General features: G+C 37.0%; 3 protein-coding genes across 6 annotated transcripts; all 3 read right to left on the reverse strand.

Annotated features, from left to right (window-relative positions):
* Positions 1 to 1,575: 1,575 nt before the first annotated feature.
* LOC132168110 (transcription termination factor MTERF15, mitochondrial-like) lies at positions 1,576 to 5,419 on the reverse strand. 3 transcript variants are annotated; one of them, XM_059579190.1, is made up of 2 exons: positions 4,087 to 5,419; positions 1,576 to 1,929 (listed from the first exon to the last, which is right to left on the reverse strand). In XM_059579190.1, the coding sequence occupies exons 1-2, from the start codon at positions 5,237 to 5,239 to the stop codon at positions 1,757 to 1,759; spliced, it is 1,326 nt and encodes a 441-aa protein (XP_059435173.1). In that variant the 5' UTR covers positions 5,240 to 5,419; the 3' UTR covers positions 1,576 to 1,756. The 3 variants fall into 3 exon arrangements, with proteins under 3 accessions (XP_059435173.1, XP_059435174.1, XP_059435175.1); XM_059579191.1 differs by having other exon boundaries at positions 1,845 to 1,929; positions 4,048 to 5,419; XM_059579192.1 differs by lacking the exon at positions 1,576 to 1,929 and adding an exon at positions 1,937 to 2,007 and having other exon boundaries at positions 4,048 to 5,419.
* Positions 5,420 to 7,212: 1,793 nt separating this feature from the next.
* LOC132185883 (transcription termination factor MTERF15, mitochondrial-like) lies at positions 7,213 to 10,547 on the reverse strand. 2 transcript variants are annotated; one of them, XM_059599699.1, is made up of 2 exons: positions 9,143 to 10,547; positions 7,213 to 7,470 (listed from the first exon to the last, which is right to left on the reverse strand). In XM_059599699.1, exon 1 carries the CDS (start codon positions 10,332 to 10,334, stop codon positions 9,147 to 9,149), a length of 1,188 nt encoding a protein of 395 aa, XP_059455682.1. In that variant the 5' UTR covers positions 10,335 to 10,547; the 3' UTR covers positions 7,213 to 7,470; positions 9,143 to 9,146. The 2 variants fall into 2 exon arrangements, with proteins under 2 accessions (XP_059455682.1, XP_059455673.1); XM_059599690.1 differs by having other exon boundaries at positions 7,213 to 7,494.
* A 5,397-nt stretch (positions 10,548 to 15,944) lies between these two features.
* LOC132172241 (uncharacterized) lies at positions 15,945 to 16,679 on the reverse strand. Its single transcript, XM_059583711.1, has one exon. It carries the CDS (start codon positions 16,677 to 16,679, stop codon positions 15,945 to 15,947), a length of 735 nt encoding a protein of 244 aa, XP_059439694.1.
* Positions 16,680 to 21,696: the final 5,017 nt, after the last annotated feature.

Below are 21,696 nucleotides of genomic sequence, written 5' to 3' on the forward strand. Positions count from 1 at the left end.
TATAAATCAATAAGTTAACAATAGGATATTTGTCGCTTAACATTTCCTCATTGAACAATAGCATACTTAGTGTGAGAAAATCATGGTTTTCTCTCATAAAGTTATTGTAGCGCCCAATAAAATAAATCACATGAAATAATTTCAGAAGAATATTGATAAAATGCATAAATACCTCATTAGAGTGTTTAAATATGAAGTACAAGAATATTCTAGAAAAATGTTCGGTTGAGTTATAACTTGACTTAACCTCATCAGGATATCAATGAGACATAAAATGGTTTACACTGATCATACATGAGGATTTCTACTACAGAAGTCAAACTCATGCCATAATATTTACCTAATCATATAAAACTTGCTTAAGGCCATTAAACCACAACCCTTAATGATCGATACTCATTCTAGTTGAAGCATAAGCCACGCAGCCAGGCTTGATGGAATCATAATTGGCTGGGGGACCATCATCATCAATCATGGGTTTTTGAAAAACCCAAAACAAATCCAAAAAACTGGCTGCCAAACAAGGAAAATGGAGATTGTTCAGAGGTACAGTTTAGTCCTTAATATTCCACCCTTTGCAGCTATGGAAGTTAATCCCGTTAGAGAATATGGTGCGCAAGTAAGAATTGAGGAAAGTTTCTTTTTTTTTTTTTCTTTTTTGGTGGGACTCTCTGCTTTAATCCAACACCAACTTAGAACTCTCTTAGCTCCTCCTTCGACACCTGCGGCGTTGAATTATTGTACTAGATTCAGCTCCTAGGCGCCATACGGCTCAACCATGTTTTCAGGGAACTGTTTTGTGGCGGCGGGGGTGAGCTTTTGTACAGCTTTGCAAGCGTTTAAATGTTCAAGAGAACTGGCCCGTGGTTGGGGTTTCGGACGGCGACACACTCAGAGAAAGTAAAGGTGGTTGTGGCAATGGTCGATGATGGTAGTGATTGTGCTAGTCGCAGTAGCGACTATGGTGGGTGGTGTTGGAGGTGGAGGAGGATAAGAGGGATGTGAATGATGAGCGAGCAAGTGATTGAGTGTGGTTAGATTAAGAGGATCAAGATGACTTTGAACCTTATGATTACGTTTAGATAACTTTGTAGTTGAACCTTAGGATTACTAAGAGGATCAAGATGAATTTGTACTTGCAGTTTCATCAAATTGAGGCTCCATTTATTTCAACGTAAAATGTATTCCGTTGAAAAATATTTTCAACAAAATCAATTTTCTGACAAATAATTTCAATTAAAAACATTTTTTGACGTTTGACTCATGCAAAAAAACATCAGCGATAGCAGGCAACAGCCAACTACCTCCGACAGTGACCAAAAATGACCGATGACTTCCATGCAACCACCTGACACCCCCACACACAACATCATCATGCCACTTCATTGATGCTCAAGGGCAAGCTAAGGACATCATGCCCTTGGCTTAATGTAGAATCATAATTCACCTACTCCAATTGAATGGTTACTTGCATTATGTCTTAATTATTACTTAGCCTTTGTTTCTTATATTTTCATTCAATCATATTAACCTATAAAGAAATATCTACTACTACTAATCATTGAATCCAAGTAATGAAACAAGTGGTTTCATCCATCAATTTCAGAGAAAAAACCTAACAAAGCAGTCACAAGATCTTTCAAATTCATCAATTTTGCCCTACACAAACAACAAAAAACAAGGTTCATCCTACACCCAGATTACATACAAATGAAAAAGAAGCAACTCGATTGACAAGGGGAAAGCTAAGCCTTCTTTAGAGACTTGGTGGCCCTAGATGGAGACTTGGACTCTTTGGCAGCCTTCTCCACCATCTTTTTGTTGGGAAGGACACCGCCATGAGCAACGGTAACTTCCCAAGCTCTGCATCGTTCCTCACAGCCAGCAGAACATGCCTTGGAATGATCTTGTTCTTGTTGTTGTCACGAGCTGCATTTCCAGCCAACTCAAGCACTTTCACATACATTTATGCACAATGACTTCATAATCAAGAACGAAAACTAGAGGCTGAAATTGAAGCAGTACAGAACAGAAAAATATCAAAAGAAAAGAAACACACCACCACACTTTGCAATCAAACACATTCTAAAAACTCCATATTAAATAGCCATTTTGATTAGTTTCAGAAATTTATGAAAGGTCAAACCCACATGGAAAAAAGTAAAACCTACAAAATTTCCACATGTTATCTCGGAAAAATTACCAAATGAAACAATGGATTCGTCCAAGAAAAATTCAACTACTATTAAGACAATGTATACATTTTCTGTCCTACATTTCCAGGAAAGCAAGGAGGGAATCTTTTGTCACTTTCTGTCAATTTGCTTAGATAAGTTCTAAATGAAGAGAAAAACACAGTAGATTGATAACAAAGACTACATTAAGAAAAACATATTCTCAAAAAGAGTGTCAATAAACAGTGGGTCATGTCTGTTGTGACTCATGAACTGCTCACAGTAGATTGATCATCGTAGTCTCTATATTCAATCACAGAGATTCGAACATGCATATGAACCATCAAAAAACACAAATCTAACGATTTCGATATCTCTACTTCATGTCAAAAATAAAAGCCCCCCCACCCCCCTTCAATATGTTCAAAATACCCAAAAAAAAACTGGAATCCAAAAACAGAGAGAATCGATCTTAGAGATAGAAATCGGTGAGTGAAAGTGAGAAAAATCAAAGATAGAGTGCAAGAATGAGCTGCAAGAGAGCCGAAAGAACTTGAGATGTGAGAACCCAAATGGCGATGGCAAAGGGAAAATCAGAAGCCAAAGAGGGACGAGATCCCTACGAGTGTAGGAGCTATGCGGAGCAGAGAGCTCTGGGAGACTTTGAAATTGAGTGAGAAGGAGAACTGGAGAAGGTCGGGTGTGTGTTGCATGAAATAGAAGGTCAGGTATGCGGGTTCAGCAAGATTGTGAGAGGGGACAATGGTGTATGGAAATAATAAAAAACAGAAACCATTCTACACGGTTAAAAGTGGTTTTCCTGGTCAACCAAAAATAATTTCAGTTTGACTAAGATTTTTGGTCGTACGAAACACCGAGAAATGGGGAGAAAAGGTTTTCCATCAAAACAAACAGGACCTTAGTTGCTAGTATATGATTCTTTGTTTCAATTTGTGCCTACATAACCACCTCTACAATTTTTGCACCTTGTATATCCCAACTGGATTAACGATCCAATTGCCTTCTTTGGAATCTATTCCAAAACATCATACCACAACTCTTTGCAGATTAGCCTCTGACTGCAGTAGAAAACTTAAACATCACAAATCCACAGAATGCATACACATAGAGATGACACCACAATATCAACAAGCTTAAGAACACACCCAAAGGCTGCAAATGAATACAAATGGATTGCTGGCAACGTATGATAAGTCCGTATGTAAAATGATAAAAGATCAAACATAAGCCATATAAAGAAGTTCTCAGTTCAACAATGCTACCTATTTCTCTATATGCTTGGAGGATGATCTTGTCAAGAGAACTCAAAACTGTCCAAAGACTCCATTTCAATGAAATATCATAATAGGCCAAAGGTAGGTCAACTAGATAGCAAATTCACAGGTTATAAAGTGCCTTATGCCATAAGCACACACAGAACCAATCACATTAAGTGCATTGAGAAATAGACAATCATGATACAATCGTCTTGGTGTCAAGCCAGGATGTTCCATAACACTAAAAAATAGGCCGAGCAAAAACAAAAGCCATAAAAATCAGTCATTGCCTGTATTTCAGGGTCATTTTTCTTTTTTCAGGGGTGGTTGGGAAGGGGGAATTCAAACACAAGTGGCGATATGTGAGTTAGGATTTTGTTTGGAATCTAGAAACTATGTCACAGCATAATATTTGACATTTTTTACTTGGACACCACATTGTGCATGTCAAAACAGAGCAAGATAATACAAGTCCAATGCCCCAATCACTTACTTTTTGGCCAGAAAATACCCAATAAACTGAAAATGCTATACTGCCAACTATGACACTAATCAAATTGGAAGTCAAAATGTTACAAGTTTTCCATCCCACATACCTTCTCAGACTGAAATCCTACAACCAGAAGACATCTTACCCTGATATACATTCAATAATTCAGGAACATCATCCTGAAATCTGATCACAAACCGCTCCAAAAATTTCCTCTCAGTCGGTAGCAAGAAAGTCCCCAAGGCCAAGTTATTCTTGATCAAACCCTTGGCTAGCAAAATTTGAACAACCGAACACCGAGGGATAATTCTCTTTTCCAAGCTTAAATTTATAACATAAGGATATGTAGCAATATTTGCTGATGGCCAACCAATTTTGTTCACAAGGAACTCCATTGTTTTCGTGATCTTCTCTTCTGAAGATTGCATACAATTTGGAAAGCTTTTAAATGCTGCGAGGGCCATGTGCTTTGACCAACCCCACCTCTTATAAAGCTCAAATCTTGATTCCAGCTTTGGTTTCTTCATCTTCAATAACACCTGGATTGCCAGGACAAACACCGTTTTCGAGGGATCGAATCCCATTTCCATAGCCTGGTGGACAGCCTCAACAAACCTAGTATGCTTAATAAAAGCTGCAGAGGGATAATTAGTTACCAGGAAAGATATTGTAGATGAAGGCGCTCCAAGTTGTCTCAAAAGTGCAATGTTAGGAGCCATATTATTCGTTACATCATTTAGACAAGCCCGTGGTGCGCGCTTGAAAGTTGTCAGCACTTTCTCGTCAACAAGAAGTACACTCTTGAGGATATCATAGCAGGGGATAACACGTTTCCTTAAGTTGCATCTGAACAGAAATGGGTATGAAGAGATGATAGTAATGAGGTCAGAGCTCGAAACCCCTATGGAACGCAAAAACTCAATCTTGGGCAAAAGGGTCTTCTCAGGATCAGATAAAAGAATCAGGGGATACTTCCTAACGATTTTGGAGATCTGGGCATTGCTGATTCCATTCTCTTTGAAAAGATTCAGCACCGAGTCTGGTCTTTCTGGGCTCTGAAATATTAGCCTCCGGGATTTTAAAATAGCAGATTTTGTGGACAACCCACAAGAGTTGATGAGGTAAGACACTGCAAAAGAATGTTTTTCCTCTTCTTCTGGTTTTTGACTAGATTCAGGTAAGCTAACTACTGATGTAAACGATTTGACAATAAAGAAGCCATTTTGCTGAAGAAAACCCAATTGGGTCCTCCTGTATTTGAGTTGTACTAGCTGTCTTGAACAGAGAAAACCAAACATAACTTGACTCACCAAAAGTTTTACTGAGACAGCTTCAACTGGACTCTTGTAATTTCTTCAGGGAATACTGCCCTTTGAAGACTCTGAACTCTTCATGCGCTTCTAATCTCCGGGGCGCTTGAGCAAAAAAAGAAGCTTTATTTGTACCGGAAATATGTTGCTCGAGGACGGAAAGTCGGAAACCATTCGAGGTGCTTTTCTGGTTGTGATTTTATAAATAAAATGTGTGATTTTAAATTAAATTGGAAAAAATTGATTATTTGGCATTGAATTTTAAAAAAATTTCGATTTCAAAACCTAAAAGATTTTCATATTTTCAAATTGCGAATAAGGAGGTGTTTTTTAAAGGCTATAATTGCAATTTTAAAAACCAAACTGCAATTTTACCAAACGCTTTAACTGTGTTTTTAAAAATCATATTTTCAAATCGCACATTTTAAAATTATTATTTTTAATCGCACTTTTTGAAATCGTAATTCCAAACATACCCTAAATGAACCTCAAAAGAAAATGTTTATGCTATGGCCAATCGACTTTTGTACATTATCATTTTGTAGTTTCAATTTCATCATTATACTGAAATTCGTGTTTTGTTTGTATTGAGGTAAAATGTTTTTTTTTGTTGAAAAATGCTTTCAACATTGGTTTGTAGGGAAAATCAGTGACCTCAAGCAACAATTGATGACCTCTAATTGTGGCCAAATTTTTTTTGGCAACTTCCAATGAAATCTAATGGCAGATTCCAATGACCTTTGATGGCTAATTCCAGCAAGAGACGGAGGTCTACCACTTCCAATAACATATTCCGACAGGTAAAGATTTCCAACGACCTCCAACGGCGACAGAGAATGAATTACTAGAGAAAATGCGTATAAGAAGGAGAAGTTCAAACTTGAAAAATAATTTACAATTAAAATAATCACAAGCCTTTTTTTCTCCAACCATGAGATGAGTAACCACTAAGATAGGACCTTTTTTTTTTTTTTTTTTTTTTTTTTTTTTTTGTGAAAGCATAGTATATTTATTACTGCATAATAAAAGGAGGAAATACTACACACTATCACTTCTTCACAATCATTTATCCACTGCATTAGATGACTTCTAAAACTACCATTAAATTTGAAATGAATTATTATTAGATTTTGTTGATTATATATATTTGAGAGTAAAATGATAAGAAGTCCCACATTTAAAAGATCTAAGAAGTGTGATTGGTTAATATAGTAGTGTTGGGCTCAAATCCATAGGCTTTAGCTTTTGAGTAGTGTGGTGTTTTAACATACTATGTTATGAGCTCACTAAAAAGATTCCCTAAAGTATCAATCTTCCTAACAAGTGGTATTAGAGCCGATGGTGGTATGCGGTAAGGTGGAGTGGCACATGCACAAACAAAAGTTTCTTAGAGTATAGACAAAAAAAGTGCAAAGTGCGAACATAGATGATTGTTGACAATGGTTCACGGAGTTAGAATAGGAGTCCGTGGAGATGGAGCAACAAGGTTCATGGCACCAAGGCACAACATGAAATCCATGAAGTAGGAACAAAGGTGCGTAGTGTAGACAAAACCTACATAGCCCACAAGTAATCTTGGAGAGGGCCCATAAGATTGATAAAAAGCTTCATTTTGAGAGGAAGTGTAGCAATGTGATAATGGACTCATACATAAAGGGGAAATTGTTGAGTATCTATGTGTGAGTGTAAAATGATATAAGTCCCACATTGAAAAGATCTAAGAAGTGTGAGTGGTTAATAAAGTAGTGTTGGGTTCAACTCCATAGGCTTAAGCTTTTGGGTTATGTCGTTCGAAATGTTTTTAGTAAAATCACTTTTCAGAAAAATGATTTCATCTGAAAACATTTTCCAGCATTTTGGTGTTACGGAAAATCATCAAATATTTTTTTATAATTTCATTCTATCATAACAACCTATAAAGAAAGATCTACTTCATGCTATTAATCACTAAATCCATGTAATGAAACAAGCGGTTTCATCCATTAATTCAGAGAAAATCCTAACAAAGAGGACACACGATCTTTCAAAATCATCAATTTTCCCCAACATAAACAACAAAAAACAAGATCCATCCTACACCCAGATTACATACAAATGAAAAAGAAGCAACTCGATTGACTAGAGAAAGCTAAGCCTTCTTTCAGGACTTGGTGGCCCCGGATGGAGACTTGGGCTCTTTGGCAGCCTTGGAATGATCTTGTTCTTCTTGTTGTCACGAGCTGCATTTCCAGCCAACTCCAGCACTTTCACACACATTTATGCACAATGAATTCATAATAAAGAACGAAAACAAGAGGCTGAAATTGAAGCAGTGCAGAACAGAAAAATATCAAAAGAAAAGAAACACACCACCTCACTTTGCAATCAAACACATACTAGAAACTCTATATTAAATAGCCATTTTGACTAGTTTCAGAATTTATGAAAGGTCAAACCCACATGGAGAACAGTAAAACCAATAAAATTTCCAGATGTTATCTCGAAAAAATTACCAAATGAAACAATGGGTTCGTCCAAGAAATATTTCCACAAGTTTTTTGCACAATCACAAAACTCTTCTTCTCCAGCCATGAGATGAGCTACCGGTAGTATATCTGAATGCATAAAAAGAAATATACCTGCTGTCCAGCAAAAGCATAGATAACAACATCTATACGAAAGATTGAATCTAGACTGCACTTATGAATCCACTTAAACTTCAAGGATGTTTGGGCATTTACAGTACATGAGGGATCCCACTAATTAAAACTAGTTGTAATCTAGGCTGAACTCATGGGATTAGTATCCACGGTAATTACTTGCCCAAATTGCTAGTAGGTAATGCTTCATACCATTACTTGCCCAAATTGCTAGTATGTAATGTTTCATGCCATTCATTGATGCTCTTGGAAGGTCAGCTAAGGACAACGGGAAACCCTAGGATCAAAGTAGAATTAGAATTCACCTACTCCAATGGAATAGTAACCTACTTTCTGTCTTAATTATTACATAGTTGCTAGTATATGATTCTTTGTTTCAATTAGCTCCTATATAACCAGCTCTACAATTTTTGCACCTTATATAACCCAACTGAATTAATGACCTAATTGCTTTCTTCCGAAGCTAATCCACATCATCATAACGGCACTCTTTGCAGATGAGCCTGTGATTGCAGTAGAAAATTTTAAGCATCACACAACCACAGAATGCATAACCATTGAGATGACACCACAACACCCAAAGACAACAAATAAATACCAATGGATTGCCGGCCACATATGATGAGTTCGCATGTAAAATGATAAAGGAGAAAACACAAGCTACCTATTTCTCCATATGCTTGGAGGATGATCTTGTTAAGAGGACTCAAAACTGTCCAAAGACTCCATTTCATTAAAATATCATAATAGGCCTAATGTAGGTCAACTAGATAGCAAATTCACAGGTTATAAAGTGCCTTATCCCTTAAGCACACGCATAACCAATCACATTAAGCGCATTGAGAAATAGACAATCATGATACAATCGTCCTGGTGTCAAGCCAGGATGTTCCATAACACTAAAAAATAGGCTGAACAAAAACAAAAGCCATAAAAATCAGTCATTGTCTGTATTTCAGGGTCATTTTTCTTTTTTCAGGGGTGGTTGGGAAGGGGGAATTCAAACACAAGTGGCGATATGTGAGTTAGGATTTTGTTTGTAATCTAAAAACTATGTCGCAGCAAAATATTTGATATTTCTGACTTCGACATCACATTTTCCATGTAAAACAGAGCAAGATAATACAAGTCCAATGCCCAATAACTTACTTTCTGGCCAGACAATACCCAATAAACTGAAAATGCTATACTGCCAACTAAGACACAAATCAAATTGGGAGTCAAAATGTTACAAGTTTTCCATCCAACATACCTTCTCAGACTGAAATCCTACGTCCAGAAGACATCTTACCCTGATATACATTCAATAATTCAGGAAAATCATCCTGAAATCTGATCACAAACTGCTCCAAAAACTTCCTCTCAGTCGGTTTCAAGAAAGTCCCCAAGGCCAAGTTATTCTTGGCCAAACCCTTGGCTTGCAAAATTTGAACAACCGACCACCGAGGGATAATTCTCTTTTCCAAGCTTAATTTTATAACTACAGCATTTGTAACAATATGTTTTGATGGCGAACCAATTTTGTTCACAAGGAAATTCATTGTTTTTGTGATCTTCTCTTCTGAAGATACCATACAATTTGGAGAGCTTTTAAATGCTGCGAGGGCCATGTCCTTTGACCAACCCCACCTCTTATAAAGCTCAAATCTTGATTCCAGCTTTGGTTTCTTCATCTTAAATAACACCTGGATTGCCTCGACAAACGCCGTTTTCATTGGATCGAATCCCATTTCCACAACCTGGTGGACAGCCTCAACAAACTTAGTATGCTTACTAAACGCTGAAGAGGGAAAATTAGTTACCAGGAAAGAGATTGTAGATGTAGGCACTCCAAGTTGTCTCAAAAGTGCAATGTTAGGAGCCATAGTATTCGTTACATCACCTAGAAAAACCCGTGGTGCGCGCTTGAAAGTTGTCAGGACTTTCTCGTCAACAAGAAGTACACTCTTGATGAAATCATAGCAGGGGATAAGACGTTTCTTTAAGTTGCTTTTGAACAGAAACGGGTTTGAAGAGATGATGGTAATGAGGTCAGAGCTCGAAACCCCTATGGAACGCAAAAGCTCAATCTTGGGCAAAAGGGACTTCTCAGGATCAGATAAAAGAATCAGGGGATGCTTCCTAACGATGTGGGAGATCTGGTCATTGCTGAATCCATTCTCTTTGAAAAGATTCAGCACTGAGTCTGGTCTCTCTGGGCTCTGAAATAGTACCCTCTGGGAGGCTAAAATTGCAGATTTTGCGGGCAACCCACAAGAGTTTATGAGGTAAGACACTGCCAAAGAATGTCTTTTCTCTTCGTCTGGTTTTTGATTAGATTCAGGTAAACTACCTGCTGATGTAAAGGATTTGACAATAAAGAAACCATTTTGCTGAAGAAAACCCAAATGGATTCTCCTGTGTTTGAGTGGTAGTAGCTGTCTTGAACAGAGAAAACGAAACATAACTTGACTCACCAAAACTTTTGCTGAGACAGCTTAAGCTATGCTCCTCTAACTGTTTGATTTAATCCTTCAGAGAACACTGCCAATCACCCACCCTTCTTTCTTCTCGATGCCCAACCATAATCGTCATTGCCAACTTCGTCAAACCCCAGCCCCACTCTAAGCCCTCCTGAAACCCATCTCAGCCACTTTGACCCCTCTTCTAATCCCCGGCAATAGTGTGAGGGAGCACGGGATGAGCGTGGTTGAATTAACAATTTTAGATTATTTTGAACCTTACTATTACGTTCACTTAACCTCTAACTTTGGTCATTTTTGTAATTACATTTCAAAAGTTTAAAAATTATTAATTTAGGGTTTCAAACTTTTAATTTTTTGCAATACCTTATCCTTATAATTTTTCGTTAAATCATGACAGAATTTCTTAAGTGCTCCTTTTTTTATTATTATAAAGAAAACAAAATTGCAAAAATTTAGGCGCTATGTCAAGATTTAACAGAATTTACAAAAATACTTGCATCCAAATCATTGCAATTTTTTAATTTTTTTAAACAAAAAATTAGAGAACTTTTAAAAGGTAATTTGAATGCGCATAATTTAGGGCTGAGCAAATTCACCGACTTGCTGCCAACCGACAGATTTTTGACCGAGTTTCGACCATAGCCGACTGTGACCGCCTAGATGACGGATGGGAGGTGACATGATTTTTCTATTCCGAATTTTTCGGTACAGTAGGTAGAAGATGTTTTTCTAACTGAACCGACTTCACCAACTGACTTTGCCGACCAATTTTCAATTTTTTCACTTACCGACATTACCAACTGATATTACCGAAACTACCATTACCGACCGCCATTCGGTGACGGAACAAAAAGTTGGCAGAATAAGTCGGTGAAATTTTCGACTTTACACATGCGAAAACACAATTTTTCTACTGAAACCAACATTACCAACCAATTCTCAGCCCTACGGCATAATAGTTGAAGTGATATTAGAGCTCATAGAGGGAGGGAGGGGGAGTGGGGCTTGTTCCATGACCCACCCCCCTCACACTCCCCATAAAAGATTTTGACCAAAAACATCTGGTTGAGTGAAAAAAAAAAAAAATTACAAAACAACAAATGGAATGTCAATTATAAGATTTAAATAGTACATTTAATTAGATGGAACAGAGCTTCTTATGCTTGGTTCTTCTTTGGTTGCGAGAAATGCTTACAAGTTATTCAAAATTGATAACATATGCAATCTTGTAGAGAAATTTTATCCTCAGGGTGTTTATGAACAAGATAAAGTTTCATTAATATCACTGTAGGGCTGTAAGCGAGCAAAGTTACTCGTAAACATGTTCAGATTCGGCTCGGATTAGCTCGGTTCAAGATCGGTTCGTTTATTAAACGAACAGAGCTTGAACAAAAAATTTAAGCTCGTATTAATTTAGACTCGGCTCGTACAAGCTTGCCTCGACTCGTACAAGTTCATATAAGCTCGTATAACTTCATTTTTATTATTTTTATAATATTGTTTTTAACTTTGTAATGAGAACATGTTAAGTATTTTATAAAAAAAAAATATATTCTTTATAATGTAATATATATCAGTTGAATTATTGTAATTGTGAGTATGAATATAGATATAAGTGTCTTTGTGTGTGTATAAGTGAGTTTATGTGTATGCATATGTATAGATGTGTGTGTATCTATATATATATATATATATATATATATATAAACATATAAATTGAGATTAGATTATTTGATATTTGACTTAATTTCTCTAATTACCCAAACCATAAATCTTAATTATAATTAAATAACTAATAATTTGTATAAATTTGAAAAAAAAAAATTGAACAATCACGATATTTACTTTATATATGAAATAATTAAATTAATTGGGTAGCTCATGAAGAAGCTCGAGCTTGGCCGAAAAATAAATGAATAGAGCTTGAACAAATTATCTTGTTTGGTGGAAAGCTCGAGCTTGTCTTGTGTTCAAAAAAAATTAAACGAACTGAGCTTGAACATTCAATACTTAGCTTGGCTCGGTTCGATTACAGCTTATATGCCTCATCATCCATATTTATAAGACTTGTCCACAATTTCTAATTCATATCAAGCATTAGGGAAAACAAAAAGTTTAAAAGTTTATTATATGGGATATAATACTTGATCAATTGTATTTATTAAAGAAGCAGCGAGTTCAATTAGCATAATTAATATTTTCGCTCTTTTATTTTTGTATATGAAATTAAAACTGTCCAATATGTATTTTATTATATAGTATAATTTTGTGACGTGAATAGTATTGCATAAAAGATTTTTTGTAAAAGAAATTTAAGATTTAGTCATAATTAAGGGTTAAAAACTTTTTTGCTCTTGACTTTATTTTTTCTTGTATCAATGATGGTAGCTCGCTTATGGGTAAAAATGAAAATGATACCTTCATCAAACTTCTGTCCATAAATTGATAAGTTTCAGGTGGTGACGTACTAGAAGAGGATGAAGATGGTTGTGGCAATGGTCAATAGGGGGGGCGATGATCCTAGCGGTGGCAGCAACTATAGTGGAAGTGGTGAGGGGAGGGACATGAGTGATGAGAGAGCTCAGGATTGAGTGTGGTTGGACTAAGAGGACCTAGATGATTTTGAACCTTATAATTATGTTTAGATGACGTGGCTAAATCAAAAAATGCATATTGGAGGAAATCATAACAAAATTTTAAACTAAAAAGAAGAGAAATGCTAAGTGTTTTTCTAGTGTTCTCCTGGTGTCCTCCCAACTGTGACGTGACTTTTAAAATCACTAATAGATTAAAAGTCAATAATGATAATATCAAATTCAACGTAATTTTAAAAGCTACATCACAGTTAGAAGGACACCAGGAAAACACTAAAAGAACATCTAGCATTTCCCAAAAAATAATATAGTTTTGGTTAACTTATTGTTTTCAGTTAAGTAAGGGGAAAATAGAGAGAGATTTTAGTATAAAGACTTTGGTCAGAGATCATTTTGAGGAAGTTCATGACCAAATTTCAGGAAATTATCAAATTAATCTTCTGCTTTTGAATTGGTATAAAGGGTGAAAAAAAGAAGAAAAAGTACCAATATTTCCATAAAACTACCACCCCATTTTTCAATGTATATTACATACTACCTTTGCAGCCAACTCCAGCTAGGGCTGTTAAGTGAGCGAAGCGTCTCGCGAGCAAGTTCAGACTCGACTCGAATATTAAATGAAGCGCTTCATGAACACAAATTTTGGCTCGAATATTAAACGAAGCAAGCTCGGCTCGACTTGGCTAAGCTCGTATAAGCTCGTGTGTGTGTATATATATATATATATATATATATATATATATAAACTAAGTAATACATAATTAATTATAAATCTCATAATTATTAAAACCTTAAAATTACATTTTTAAGCGTTAGAGAGCCTTCGTGATCAAAGAGAGAGAGAGCAATCATTAAAAAGACTTTGATTCAATTAGAGCAGATCCAAACGAAAGGAAGAAGAATCAAGCAAAAACTATTGAGGGAGATTACGAAAGACATAAACTATTAAAGAATCAAACAGACACAAACACTATCACTACCTGTCTGGAGAGCGAGAGTGAGAGAGTGGGAAATGAGAGTTCAGGTGGAAGATCCGTTGTGACTAGTGAGGGGGATTGAGAGAGACGTTAAAAAAATATTTTTTTGTAGGGGGCGTTGTCCCAATGCAGTCTGAATGCAACCTGTTAACTTGTCTCACATTGTTAAGAAAACATTAATCTCCAAGTTTGCTTATCTATAAAAGGATGCATATCCTCTCTCTTTGAAACCAAATGCCTTGCTGTATTGACTCAGGCTCCATACTCGACTAGTCAAATTAAGGAAATACTCATATGCAAACTAACTTCTTAAGCCGTTTAAGAGTACTTGAAGTTAAAATTTTTTTTTAAAACAAAAACATTAAATATAAGAGCCAGCTCGCGAGTTGGCTCGGCTCGACTTATTATTAGCTTGAGCTCGATTTTTTTAGCTCGCCCTTGAGCTCGAGTAAAATTTAAACGAGCCAAGCCTGAACAAGGGAAGCTCGCTCAAGCTCAGCTCGTTTACACCCCTAACTCCAACACTTCCACACACATTTATGCACAATGACTTCATAATCAAGAACGAAAACTAGCGGCTGAAATTGAAGCAGTTGAGAATAGAAAAAATATCAAAAGAAAAGAAACACACCACCTCACTTCGCAATCAAACGCATACTAAAACCTCCATATTAAATAGCCATTTTGATTAGTTTCAGAAGTTTATGAAAGGTCAAACCCACATGGAAAAAAGTAAAACCTAAAAAATTTCAACATGTTATCTCGGAAAAATTAACAAATGAAACAATGGGTTCATCCAAGAAAAAATAAGCTACTATTAAAGCAATGAATACATTTTCTGTCCTAAATTTCCAGGAAAGCAAACATACATACAGGGCAATAAACACAAACATCAACTACCAAACTATAACATACCCATGAAGTTTTGAACGAAAAAGTTAGCCTAGTGACCAAAACAACCCAAATCTAATTAAGCAAAATCACATATCTGAGAGCTATAGCAAGCAAAAGCTAAAAACAAAGTTTCCATAGAGACAAAGAGAGTGTGGTACTCGAGCATATCAGCAGAATACTGATAGGAAAGAAATAGAAAGAAAAAAAAATAGAAATAGAAATAGAAACGATACAAAGTTCTTTTTTTTGATATGTAGAACAATACCAAGTTCTAAAGCACGCATAACTGCAAGTCAATGAGTCAAACAATCTGAGAAGGGCAAAACAAACAGACATAAATTAATGGAATAGGGAAACCTTGACACCAGCGATATATTAGGCAGTGTTGTCTGGAAGCTACACATATTGATCTTTGTTCATTTTACATTGAAAATTGAAACTGGTATCATCTTTCCTTAGAAAAAAGCAAAAGAGAGAGTGATATTTACAGTTCATATATGCTCTCTCTACTGTTTGGAACTTCAAATTTCAAACAGACAAAAGCAAAAGAGAGAGTGATACTAACAATGAAAGAACCAACATATATCAAATTTCAACAAACCTATTTGATTTAAATGGAAAAATCAAAAGGAGAAAAAGGAGTCCATCGAAAACCAGACATTGGCCAACTTAAACGTACATTTGGGCATGGTTTCGTTGTAAAACAAGAGAAAGAAGGAACAAAGCAACAAATAAAAAGGGATGATCAACAACACAAGTCTAACAGCCTCATCGACTTGTTAGCATCCACAGCTTTGTTACCCAATCTGTTCCACATTGTTGTTTTTTTTTTGGATGAATAAGCACCTTCATTAAAAGCAAGACAAACCAAATACAAAGTATCACCGAATACAAGCCCTTCAAAAGGCCTAAAGCAAAGCCTCACATAGGCTGAACACCAACAAAACAAAACACAAAGCTGCAAAACATACTAGCAGCAAAACAAAACCAACCAAATCGTGAACAGAAAAACCAACTAAACCAGAGGAGACCAACCAGTAACTATAAAACCAATATTAACAAAGCAAGTCTGCTGGTATATTCCATTAAGAGCAAAGCACAAGGTTTTCCCCAGTTTTTGAAAACTACCCTTTTCCAATTACTCTGGTTCTGACTTCCCACAGAATTTTCTTCAACAATTGCTCCTCTGTTTTGGGATGTCCTGCATGCTTGATTTCATTTCTATTGCACCAGATGTTGTAGACAGTAGACCCCAAAGCCAAACGACCAGGCACAACTTTAAAGGTTTTATTACCCCATTCACTGCATCCCATTTGCAAAACCTCCTCCCATATTATAGGAGAATTAGCTATTCTGCATCTAGACAAACAGAACCTCCATATTCTATAACTGAAGCTACCTTCAAAAAAAAGATGATCACGGCTTTCCAATTGATCCCTGCAGAAAACACAATTGACATCTCCTTTGTATCCCCTTGTCAGCAACCGATCTCCTGTATCAAGCCTCCCCTTCACAGCAAGCCATAAGATAAATGCTTGCTTAGGAATAGCAAGGGGAAACCAAACCAACTTCCACCAATCAATCAGTTCATTTTTCTCCCTAAGAGCCTCCCAAGTATCTGAACTAACAAAGAAACCATTCCTTGAAGCAGTCCAAATAGGCTGATCAACATGACCCAAACTGATTTCAGAAAGTCCTGCTTGAATTTCCACCAAAGCTTCAGATCTAGCAGGCTTCCATAACCATTCTCCATTGTGTATAACAAAAGAAAGCTTAGCTTCCACACTGCTTTGAGCATCATAAACAACTCTATAACCATATTTTTCAACTAAGATGCCAGCAGGGTGCCACAAATCCATCCAGAGATGAATATTTTCCCCATTCCCAACTTCAAATCTCAAGAACTTTTTAGCAATAGACCTTAACTTGAGTAATTTCCTCCAACACTAGGAGCAGTTTTGAGGGATGCCAACACTCCATAAGCTCTTCTTCTTCAGAAAATTATATTTAATCCATGCCACCCAAAGAGAGCCAGATCTAGTAAACAAACTCCAGATGTGTCTCAGCATAGAAGTCTGATTCCATACTTCAATCCTCTTCAAACCCAAGCCACCCTCCTTTTTAGGGAAACAAACATCAAACCAAGCCACTTTTGCCTTTGCAGCCTCAACATCTTTCCCATTCCACAAAAATCTATTAAACTTCTGCTCAATAGACTTTATAATCATTTTAGGAAGGATAAAGATACCTGTCCAGTACGCTTGCAAACTATACAAAACTGAAGAAAGCAATTGAAGCCTTCCAGCATAAGATAGATTCTTGGATAACCAGGAATCAATTCTACCAGTAATTCTGTCCAGAAGCACTCCACAATCAGCAAAGGAAAGTTCGGTTGAAATTAAAGGAACCCCAAGATATCTCACCGAAAGTTTACCCTCCTTCATTTGCAAATCATTCAATAAGGAATGCTTAACCCTATCAGTAATTCTAGAACAATAAAAGGAACTTTTAGAAGGGTTTGCCTTAAGACCAGTCAACTCTTCAAACTCAACTAAAACAGCCTTAATAACTTTAATGGAGCTCAAACTAGCTTTAGAGAAAATAAGCAAATCATCTGCAAAGCAAAGATGAGTAAGCTTCATTTTAAGGCATTTAGGATGAAACTTGAAACCTGAGTCAACACCAGTAGAAGCAGCCATGAGCCTAGAAAAAACTTCCATAGCTAAGACAAACAAATAAGGAGACAAGGGATCTCCCTGCCTTAGCCCCTTCTTCCCTTTCAAAGTATCCAACCAAGGTACCATTCAAACAAATAGAAAACCTAGGAGAGGTGATACACTCCTTGATCCAACTAAGGAATTTTCTTGGAAAACCAAAACAGTAAGGACAATGGATCATGAACTCCCAATTTACTGAATCATAAGCTTTCATGAGATCAACCTTCAAGGTGCATCTAGGATTTCCTGTACCTTTATGGTAATTCCTCACAATTTCCTAAGCTAGAAGAACATTTTCAAAAATGCTTCTAGAGGGAATAAAAGCTGACTGATTCATACTTACCAAATCTACTAGAAGAGGCAACATCCTGTTAGCAATAATCTTGGTAATGCACTTGTATATGACATTGCAGCAAGCTATAGGCCTAAAATCCCTCATAGTAGAAGGATTAATCTTCTTAGGTACTAGAGTAAGAATAGTGGCATTTACCTCTTTCAATAACAAACCAGAGAGGAAGAAACCTTTGATGGCTACAACCACATCCTTCCCAACAATAGGCCAAGAAGCCTTAAAGAAATCTGCAGAAAAACCATCAGGGCCAGGGGCTTTATTGGCTTTCATTTGGAACAAAGTCTCTCTAATCTCTTCTTCTGTGACTTCTTTCTCCAACAGACTTGCCTTATCAACAGAAATAGGCATAGGTATCAACTGTTGTATATGAGTTGCCTTAGTCTCATTAAAAGTCATCTGATTAGACCCTAGCAGCTTCTTGTAAAAATTCTCAGCTACCTGTTTGATTTGTTCCACATCTTCTACTCTATGACCCTGCTCATCCCACAGATGAGTAATGGTATTCTTGGCATGCTGCACTTTTATAGCTCGATGAAAAAAACTGTTGTTCTGATCACCTAGTTGCAGCCATTGATTCCTAGCTTTTTGCTTCAAAAAGGACTCTTCAGCTTTTGTGATAGAAACATAAGTATGTAGACATTCCCTCTCCTTTAATAAACAATTAGCCCTCCGATACGAGGCAATAACAGCTTTTTGAGCTAAATCAAGATTGTCTCTGGCCTCCATAACTTTCTGTTTCAAATTCCCAAAACAAGCCACATTCTACCTCTTCAGCACAGCTTTAACAGATCTAAGTTTTACATAAAGCTGATACATTTTAACCCCATCAACCTGAATATCCCAACCTTCCTTAACCCAATCCAGAAAACCTTTATGTTCTAACCAATAATTGTAGAATTTAAAAGGCTTGGGACCAAAACTCTACAAAAACCCGACAGATATAATAGCTGGAGAATGATCAACAATGCCACTTGACTGAAACTCAACAATAGTTCTACCAAAAGTACTCATCCAATGTTCATTAGCCAAAACTCTATCAAGCTTTCTAGCCACAAACCTAGGCTCCTCACTTTTATTATTCCAGGTGTAAAAAAAGCCACTGAAATTAAGGTTTAAAACCTCAAGATCATTTAAGCACTGCCCAAACTCCACTTCATAAGAGTTCAGCTTTTCAGAGCCCCACTTCTCACCCAAAGACTTCACAACATTAAAGTCCCCACAAATCATCCAAGGATTAGTAGCCACTCTACCCTTCATAGAACTTAAACTAGTCCAAAGCAACTTCCTATCCACCCCTTTGTTAGCCCCATACACAAAAGAATGAAACCAACAACAATTATTCTTGTGAGACTTGATGAAACAATTAATACTCTGCTCACATTTATCAACCACAGTTACTTTATAATCAGCTTCTTCCAGCAAACCCATATCCTCCCCAGAAAATGCTTATCATAATTGAAAGCATAATCCCAATCAGGAACAATAACAAATCTGGTTCTATCTGCTTTATTTTCCTTCACTCTAGTCTCAATCAAACAAATTAGGCCAATCTTATGAATTTTGATCATATTTTTTACCTCCTGCTGCTAAGAGGGATGGCTCAAACCCCTCACATTCCATATCAATAAATTCATACAGTAGGAGAAAACCCTCTCATCAAAACCTCCTCCTCCTCTCCCAGTTTACTTTTCCCTTTGTCCTTCAAGAGATTAGTATTTTCCTCATTTAATACATGTTCAATAACTTTTTGAAGAGATTGAGAGATATGATCTCCTCTCATCTCCCCTGAATCAATTCTACCATCTGCTCTAGCCAGCAAATGAAAAGAATTTGTCCAATGCCTTTGACTATCCTTAGCAGAAAGTTTAGTTACTGGAGTTTTCTCAGCAGATTCCATTGCTCCTGATTCACAACATTTGACACAGTTCCAATCTTAACCTCATATTTTTTAACTCCAATATCAACCTGTTTTGAAAGAACAGGATCAATCCTTTTCGGAATCCAGACCTGCTTATCAACTTTTGTACAAGAGTAAGCCAAATGACCAAAGGTGTTACACTTCTTACATTTCACAGGTAACCAAGGGTATTCAATACCTACTGCAATCCTACTCCCATCAGCACCAACAATCTCAACTTCTTTAGGGAATTCTGATTCAATATTTACTTCGACCAACACCCGAGCAAACCCAAGTCTAAGCTGCTCTTCAGTAACAGAGTTAGCACAAAGGGGTTTTCCAACACCACTCACCACATAACTCAAGCAAGTAATATTCCAAAATTCAATAGGCAAATTATGCAACTTAATCCAAACAGGAACAGAAGACAGTGAAAGCTTTAGGAGCTGCATACCTGGAGTCCACTTTCGCAAGATCAGAGGCTTATTAGCCATATGCCACAATTTAGCCGCCAGAACCTCATCTCTCGACTTCTCATCCACAAATCTAAACAAGTATGTGCCATTTTCCATCAAAAAGACCTCAACCTTTCCATACTGAGCCCAAAGATTATCCATCGCTCGCTTGACAATATAATAAGGCAAAGGCTTATCGAGAAATTGGCCAACCAAAGAAGGTGACCATTTCAAGATGCCTTCCTCAACGGCCTCCTTCGGCGGCTTCACAACAACTTTTCCATCCTCATGAGAAGGTGCAAAATAGTTCAACGTACCAAAAGACTTCTTAGACCGAAACAGCTGCCCCCAATCAAGAGCTGGATGCTTCTGTTCAGAAGCTTTACCACCTTCTGTGATCCCCTCCTTAACACTAGAGGCTCCCAAATTGTGAAGAACCTCCACCTCAGGAAGATTAGAACTAGCCTCCACAACATCCTCATTCACAGCAAACGCATCTACCTCCAATTGAACTCCACAGTCCAGATCATTTCCCAATTAAACTCCACAGTCTAAAGACTCACCAATCTCCTCTTCATCGCTCAATGCTAGAGCGCAATCAACAAATCGCGAAACACCATCCATACCAACTTTCACCTCCTCCAAAGTCACCTTTGAGTTTTCCTCCCGCCTCGACCTCTGTTGGCTTTCCTAGCCATATTACACCAATTTTCACTCCACCACCTACGGATTACTAGCACCAGAATTTTCCGGCACACCTTCACCGGAATTACCGTCGTCAGAAAAAGCACGCACCCTCACACGCAAAACCAGAAAGAGCGCGAATCTCGAAATGCAGAAAATCTCAACAAAATTCTAACAGCTCTAGGAGACCTTTGCCACGTCAGCAAGGCCTGAAAAAACTCCACGAATCAGATGGAACCAGTTCCACATTGTTCCACATTGTTTTGTACAACACCCTTGATTTTGTCTATTCAACAAGGGAATACACTAACTAGCTTACAAGCCAGTTCACAGTAATACCACCTGGCCCCCTAGCTGACCCAATCAATTGGGTTTTCCATGTGTTTTCATGGTGTCAGATGTAAGTCCATAGTCCCTTTGGAGCAGAACACAGTAGATTGATAACATAGACTACAATAAGAAAAACATATTCTCAAAAAGAAAGTCAATGAACAGCGTGTCATGTCTCTTGTGACTCATGAACTACTCACAGTAGATTGATCATCGTAGTCTCTATATTACATCAAAGAGATTCGAACAAGCACATGAACCATCAAAAAACACAGAACCAATGACATTAATTAATCACATTGAGAAATACACATTCTCATGATACAATCGTCTTGGTGTCAAGCTAGGATGTTCCCTAACGCTGAAAAATAGGCTGCGCGGAAAAAAAAAAAAAAAAAAAAAAAAAATCAGTCATTGTCTGTATTTCAGGGGTGGTTGGTA

The sequence above is a fragment of the Corylus avellana genome, chromosome ca1 (genome assembly GCF_901000735.1).
Source record: "Corylus avellana chromosome ca1, CavTom2PMs-1.0".
NCBI classification, from domain to species: domain Eukaryota; kingdom Viridiplantae; phylum Streptophyta; class Magnoliopsida; order Fagales; family Betulaceae; genus Corylus; species Corylus avellana.

What these genes read in the sequence shown, in the direction of transcription:
- LOC132168110 (XM_059579190.1), bottom strand. Translation starts at nt 5,239, where the DNA reads ATGTTTGGTTTTCTCTGTTCAAGACAGCTAGTACAACTCAAATACAGG. An exon ending in ATTATTGAATGTATATCAGG is followed by an intron (nt 1,930 to 4,086) that starts GTAAGATGTCTT and finishes CTGGAAATGCAG; the next exon opens with CTCGTGACAACAACAAGAAC.
- LOC132185883 (XM_059599699.1), bottom strand. Translation starts at nt 10,334, where the DNA reads ATGTTTCGTTTTCTCTGTTCAAGACAGCTACTACCACTCAAACACAGG.
- LOC132172241 (XM_059583711.1), bottom strand. Translation starts at nt 16,679, where the DNA reads ATGGATTTGTGGCACCCTGCTGGCATCTTAGTTGAAAAATATGGTTAT.